General features: G+C 40.3%; 1 protein-coding gene across 3 annotated transcripts; it reads right to left on the bottom strand.

Annotated features, from left to right (window-relative positions):
- Positions 1-582: 582 nt before the first annotated feature.
- TIMM21 (translocase of inner mitochondrial membrane 21) lies at positions 583-6,582 on the bottom strand. Of its 3 annotated transcripts, XM_061364667.1 has the most exons (6): positions 6,153-6,577; positions 4,476-4,538; positions 4,279-4,376; positions 3,257-3,330; positions 1,160-1,265; positions 583-1,044 (listed from the first exon to the last, which is right to left on the bottom strand). In XM_061364667.1, exons 1-6 carry the CDS (start codon positions 6,460-6,462, stop codon positions 952-954), a joined length of 744 nt encoding a protein of 247 aa, XP_061220651.1. In that variant the 5' UTR covers positions 6,463-6,577; the 3' UTR covers positions 583-951. The 3 variants fall into 3 exon arrangements, with proteins under 3 accessions (XP_061220651.1, XP_061220652.1, XP_061220653.1); XM_061364668.1 differs by lacking the exon at positions 1,160-1,265 and having other exon boundaries at positions 6,153-6,582; XM_061364669.1 differs by lacking the exons at positions 583-1,044; positions 1,160-1,265 and adding an exon at positions 2,207-2,420 and having other exon boundaries at positions 6,153-6,582.
- Positions 6,583-6,619: the final 37 nt, after the last annotated feature.

Here is a 6,619-nt window from a genome sequence, read left to right as displayed (position 1 = left end):
CTGAACATCAGTGAATGCCTAATGCAGGGATAATTCACTAGTGAAGTAAAAAGCTGGTAACACAATAGGTAACTACAGAAAAATACAGTAGTTGGTGTTTTAATAAAGTGGTTAAATATGAGAAGCTAAAGCTTGAATGTTTTTGACTGGTGCTGCGTGGCAGATCATCACAACCGAGTCTGATTATTAATACACAGGGTTATGCTTGCTGTCTGCAATGCTGCACTAAGGAAGAAATCTAGGTGAAAAATTTTGTCATGAGTTGAACTTTTGACTTTGTGTAAACCTATATGCATCTGATTTCCAGAATATTTACATTAGTTGATGGAAATACTGTGAACAGTGCTGAGTTGCTACAACTCCATGGAGCAGCACAGCAAACATCACAATGAGCAGACAGTGTAGTTGTTCTCTTATTTAGAAGTCACTGATAATGAAGTCTTTATCTTCAGTCATTTGTCACAGGTGTGTTTCTACACAGTTCCTATCCTTACGTTCCTTTGGGCTAGATCTCCTATATATCATATTACTTTCTGTAAGGGCATCCTGAAGGAAAACAGTGAGTTTGCCTACACTTTTATTGCAGTACTATTGGAAAATGCAAGCAAGGAAAAAAAAAATAATCCATCTAAATCTAACATCTTGGTATACTCAGTTTTTGGGTGTGCAGAAGTATTATCCAGCATTAAACTGTTTATTACGAACCAGTATTTTCCTATGTCAAAAGTAATTGCCATAAGTGATGGCTCTACTATTATTTCATTGGCTTCACTTCAAATCCCATACCTTTTATTATGAAAGACCTCAATGGAGGCCCTGAGAGTCTGCTTCCTTGTAACAGAACCCCAAAGCTGCGAGATAACAACCGAGAATACCAAACAACTCAAGCAGTCTGGCGACACCAGTATCATCCAGTACTCTATCAGGTGAGACAGTAACTTTGATCATTGGCTATCTGTTGTCTTCTATGATAATGGTTCTTCTAGGATAGGTGTCAACGTCCACAAATATGTAGCGGACCTCAAGTCTTCCTCTCTCAGGATTCTGTAAGAAAAACAATTTCAGGCTGTTTTGGTTTTGTTTTGTTTTTTTTTTTTCCTCTTTGGTAGTTTTGAACTCAAGATTAAGCTTGTCAGCTGTATCAAGCAATTGTACGTACCTCTTTGACTTCCACATGGACTGTTCCCTGCTTTCCCGATTCAGAGCCCTCGATATAGAACTTCAAACGCATATGTTTCAGTCCATCCTTTATGTATTCAATGTGACTAAAACAGCAAAACAAAAACCCAAGCCACCCAGCAAGGATACATGTTATATGCTAGTTAAAATCTAAACAACTTCTTTAGAGGAGCTGTTTAACTATTTTGTACGAAAATTTATTCCGATGCAATCCTTATGCTACCGTGGGTTCATTCTCTCTACGCCTCTTCCGAAGCTCTGCTGTGAGCATAAGGACTAGTGGAGTTAGAAGAACTAGTATGAAGTTGAGGATTAACAGACTAACTGCTTATATATCCCCACCCCAGCCCGCCCCTTGAAAGTCAACAGCTATCCAGTGGCTGAAAATTCTGGAATTTCCTTGCGTTTATTCTAAAGAACCCCCAGCTTCAGAGTCTGACACGCAGAAAGGAACACCCACATCATCAAGACTGCCAGGGTTTGGGGGTTTTTAGGCACTTAAAATGAAGTTACCAAGCCAAAGCACACAAACAATGTTCTGTTAACTTAATTATCAATTATCAGGTTGGTTAAATCACATCAAAACAAACACTTCACTATATGCTTGACGTATTTTGGCAATAATTTTGTTCTACTAAAGTTGTGTAACTTTAGCACCGATATCAAACCTCCGGTCTAAATGCTGATATTTAGACTGAAGTTAGGTTATGCTCAATATCAGATAAAGGTCATGTTACTTTCAAGGTGACCACTTCCAAAAACGAACGGTCAAACTAGAGTTCTGGTGCCAGCTTATGCTTCCTACTGAAATTACTAACTGCTGCATACTACCAAGGTCTTATTTTCATCAGTCATGCTCAGATACACACTGTGAATTAAACTTCCAATATGTTTAAGGTGACATTATTGGTTACAGAGAACAAGGATGAATGAAGAGCCTTATTGCAGTAAATTCATATTCAAGGTATTCATAAACACACACAGAAATCTACTCTTTTTGAGACATTGTTACACTGCAGACACAAAGTCCTCAGCTCAAAAATTTATTTTAAATACTAAACTTTCAAACTGATGGGAATACTAGGAAAGCTTATAGTGCATTTACTTATTTACACAGCTTCTTTTACAGACAGGTGCTTAAAACATTTAGTGCATATCCTTTTCATTAGCAGCTCCACTTTAAACACTTTTTCACAGTCTGGTGAAAAGATAAAACTTCCACCAGTAAATAACACTTTCCTCTGGGAAAAAAAAAAAAAGTTTCTCAATTTCACGGTTCAAGTTATGCATCTGGGCTTATGTGTCCCAGCCTGTATGAAACCTCCTCAGGTAAATTCAAGTCAAAGGACCCAATAAAGACAAAGCCCCTACTGTGTTACAGGGCAGGGAGGATTCACATTTTCTAAGAATTACTTCTGTTACTTCCCTCAAATACCCTGATGAAAGGTTTAGGTGAGAGATGTTCTGTTAAATACACAGTATAGATGTGGCCTCAAGTACCAAAAATCAGTTTAAGAAATGGGCAGCCAATACTGCAGATCAGCTTGGGACAATATAATCACTGCAGTGATTACAACCTGTACAGTCAGGCCCAGCCCAGCTTTAAAGAGAGCAAGCTATAAAGTCTGAAATTTAGTACCTCCTGCTCTTTCTGGCCTGATAAAAACTACTGCTTCAAAAGGAGAAAAACTCTTCAGGAACAACTTTTCAAAGAATGATTTCACTCTATTTGGGGGTTTCAGACTGTAAACTTCAGTCAGATCCCTGCTCCCCAGATGCATGTGTAGGCCTCTGTACTGCTCCCTTCAGACTCTTCCTATTTTTCAGAGAGTCCGGCTCTGTGTTTACTGTTCTGACCACTGCTTGTTTTGAGGCACTCAGAATTGGCATTTTGCACTGTATGTATGCTGTACTTAGCAGTATGTGCTCCACAAGATGTACTGCAAAATACTGCTTTCGTTTTCACTCAAAAGTAACAGTGTATGCCACATGCAGTTCATTAATCTAGATCTAGCTTTCTATTATGAGACCTAAAATGTCTCCGCTGTGCCTGTATGGGACAAACACCAAAGGGCACCTGACAAGCTGTCGTCTTCCTCTTCTTGTTGCCTCCCCATAACCTTTAATGGATTCACCAAAAACACCGATTATCTACAAGAGAAGAGAGGCTTTAGTTGTCAGAAGGTATCACATTGAAACAGATATTCCAGAAATGCTATGAATGTATTTCACTTTCAACAAAATGCCCCCTCTGAGTCTGATGTGTCAAGGGTAGAAAAGTTTATGACAGAGAACAGTGTAAGGAAAATTCCTCCGCATTTCAGTGCTTTCTTTGACAATCACAGATTAGATGTCTAAAATCCCACTATCTTCCATTTGTACTGTTCTCTGTGATTATGACATTTTAATCTGTCTTCTTACTGTGTATTTTATACTTTACTGACATTTTGTGTAAAATGGAAAAAAAAGCATGAAATATTTGATCATGTCTCCTCCAAGACAGTATGTTTCAAAGTTTAAAACGCAAATGCATTCCTCTTCACATTATCTAAAAAACATTAAGAAATTCAATTTTTTTGCCCAGATCTGTAAAGCCAGACCAAATTAAGCTACTTTTAACATAGTTGGTTAAAAAGAGAGGGTGATTTTTACTGTGTAAACATTGCAGAGAAGTTTTAATTCTGCAAACTTGTTTCAAACCAGTCTCCATTGTTATTCTAGTGACAACCTGTTACTTCTTTTCTAGGCTATCCTCAGTGGCATCTGTGGCAATCTTGTTTGAAAGCTGCTCCGTGCATTTCTTGGTGTGCCTGAAGCAGTGGCTTTTAGAATCCAGTGTTAAGAGTGACTTTTGTTTACATCTAGCTACCTTGTGTGATAACATGACTGTTCTCTCTTTTTCTGTTAGCCACGGGAATGCTATCTGTGTTTCTCATGAAGAGTTTAAATTCCTGGATACTTACGCAGTGCTTCACAGTATGACTGAACCTTAGTGAAGTGTCACAACAGACACTTGTGAGATTCTTTGTGCAAACTTCTCAAAGTTAGACAGTAAACTACTGAGAAACATAAACTTGTGACTAAGGTTCAAAAACAAACCTCAGGGTGAGATCTGCATTTCTCCAAGGCATCTCCATAGATCTTACTTGGACTAGAAGAAGAGAATAGTTCTTTAAAAATCACATAAAACAAACCACCTGTAACAGAAACAACAGCAAATGGAATGAAAACTAATCAAACCAGATGGAATTCATGAAAAGCATCTTCTAATAAAGAATATAATTTTTAGAAATAACCTGTAACACCAATTCCAACAAGCACCACAATAAAATAGGTAAAGTCTCTTCCAGCATCTTTCACTGAAATAGACAGAAAACAAGCAGGAGTTACAATCTTGTACAGTAAGATTTGCATAGTTTTCTTCTATAAATGCTCTTCTATTTGTCTGCAGCTCAAATAACATTTTGGCACAAGAAAGAAATCCACTAACAGCTTCATGATGCCTCATCACTAAAAGAGACCATGGAACATCTCTTATCCCGTACACAGCATGCTTATACCTCTGTACTAAACCTTATTATTTTCTGTTTTTTCCTACTAGATATTTTCAAGACCCAGAATACTACTGCTACTTTTTGTGTAATGACAGATAGTTTTTTTAAGAAGTAATGAGGTGTTTATTTAGCACTGCTGTATTCGTGCAACTACGTAAACCCCCAATCATTGCAATCCTCATGCAATGAAAGAGAAAAGTAGAAAATGAAAAAGGACAAGCTTATAAATGGCACACACTGACTGAAAATAACAGATTTTATGAGTTCTTAATGAAGTGAACAATTACAAGCATATTAGACGAAAACGTATTTTATTTGAGATCATTAACTGCAGCTTATCTGATTAATTTTATCTATTGGTTTTGATGTAAAGTGTCAGCATGCATACAAAAAAAACCCCTTAAAACAGCCACGAGATTCTCTGTTACAAAATGTTTTTGAGAACCTGGAAAGAAACTACTGATTTGCTTAGGTGATGAAGTCATGCCTTTCAGTGAAATACGCTACAGGGGAAATTTTAGTAACAGTTTCTCCTGCAATCTTCTAACCAGTTGAGGGTGGTTTTCCGAAACCTTTTCAAAGCACTTAGAACTTTTGAGGTTAATTCTGCAGAAACCATTTTCACTGAAGTGAGTGAGAGCAATCAAAGTGACAACCATAAACTAGCATCACATGTAGACGTTTAACAATTTTCTAGAAATAAACTTGTTTCAACAGCTTCAAGGCACACTGTGTGCAGTAGGTTTGCCTTTTGAAAAGGAAAATGAGAGGCGACTACATAGAATCACAGGATAGTTTGGGTTGGAAGTGACCTTCAAAGATCATCTAGTCCAAGTCCCTGCAACAAGCAGGGACATCTCTTGCCCAGAGCCACATCTCGTCTGGCCTTGAATGCCTTCAAGGATGGTGCATCTACCCCCTCTCTGGGCAACCTGTGCAAGTGTTTTACCACCCTCATTGTAAAGAATTTTTTCCTCACATTCAGCCTGAATCTCCCCTTTTCGTTTAAAACCATTACCCCCATCTTATTGTAACAGGCTCTGCTAAAAGGTCTTTCCCCATTTTTCTTATAGGCCGCTTTTAAGTACTGAAAAGCCACAGTACGGTCTACCTGGAGCCTTCTCCAGGTTGAACAACCTCAACTCTCTCACTCAGCCTTTCCTCGTTGAAAATCTTATCCCTGATGTGACTTAACCACTAATACGCAAGCTGTTTGGAAGAAGCCACCAATTTCTGTTTTGCTTGTGCAATACGTAAACTGAAACTGATCAACTGCTGCTAACAAAAGGACGTGGAAAGAAAGGGCTCGGTGTTTTAAATTCCTGAGTTTGGGGGTTATAAGATCTCAGCTGCAGCAGTACTTCCCCTCCTTGCCAGCACACAGTGCTCCCATTCACAAGTGACTACAGCCCGTCTTACCTCTCTGAGCAGCCGATAGCAAAGTTTCTCCTTTCTCAGCCCTTTGCACGGCCACGTGTTTGTTATTATCGCTAGGTTTCTCAGCTCTCAGCCCCCAGGCTTGTATTCCGATACTCCTCCGGGCGGCCCGGAGCAGCAGGGTGGGCTCCCTGCAGTGGATATGGTGCCGCCACCTCAGGCACAGGCGGGGGCACTGCCCGGGCTCCGTCTGCAGCAGGGCCCAGCCATGGGGAGCGAGCAGCCGCCTCCCCAGAGCGGTTCGCACCCACTCGCCGCGCTGCCAGGCCCGCGCAAGGGAGGAGGGCAGCATGCCGGGGCTCTGCTCCCAGCCGCCCTCAAGGAAGCACGGCCGAGCTAAACGGGAAACTTCCGTCACAAGCCACCGTCCCCACTGGGGTCTCTCGGGGAAGAGTCAGGGCAGCTCCACACCAAGAGCGTGGCTCCCCAGCCGGCGCTCCTGGTCAGGA

Source organism: Neopsephotus bourkii, unplaced genomic scaffold (assembly GCF_033783945.1).
Source record: "Neopsephotus bourkii isolate Nb327-2 ecotype Australia unplaced genomic scaffold, CSIRO-AGI_Nbou_v1 NB_1248, whole genome shotgun sequence".
Taxonomy (NCBI): Eukaryota; Metazoa; Chordata; class Aves; order Psittaciformes; family Psittacidae; genus Neopsephotus; species Neopsephotus bourkii.
The sequence above is the reverse complement of the archived record's forward strand: the minus strand, read 5'-3'. Positions and strand labels throughout refer to the sequence as shown.

Bases quoted from the DNA above. Each gene is read 5' to 3' on its own strand.
- TIMM21 (XM_061364667.1), bottom strand. From the start codon at position 6,462: ATGCTGCCCTCCTCCCTTGCGCGGGCCTGGCAGCGCGGCGAGTGGGTG. The intron at 4,377-4,475 runs GTTATTTCTAAA...TTTCTGTTACAG, and splicing joins TGTTGGAATTGGTGTTACAG to GTGGTTTGTTTTATGTGATT. The intron at 3,331-4,278 runs GTTTGTTTTTGA...CTTCTCTTGTAG, and splicing joins AATGCAGATCTCACCCTGAG to ATAATCGGTGTTTTTGGTGA.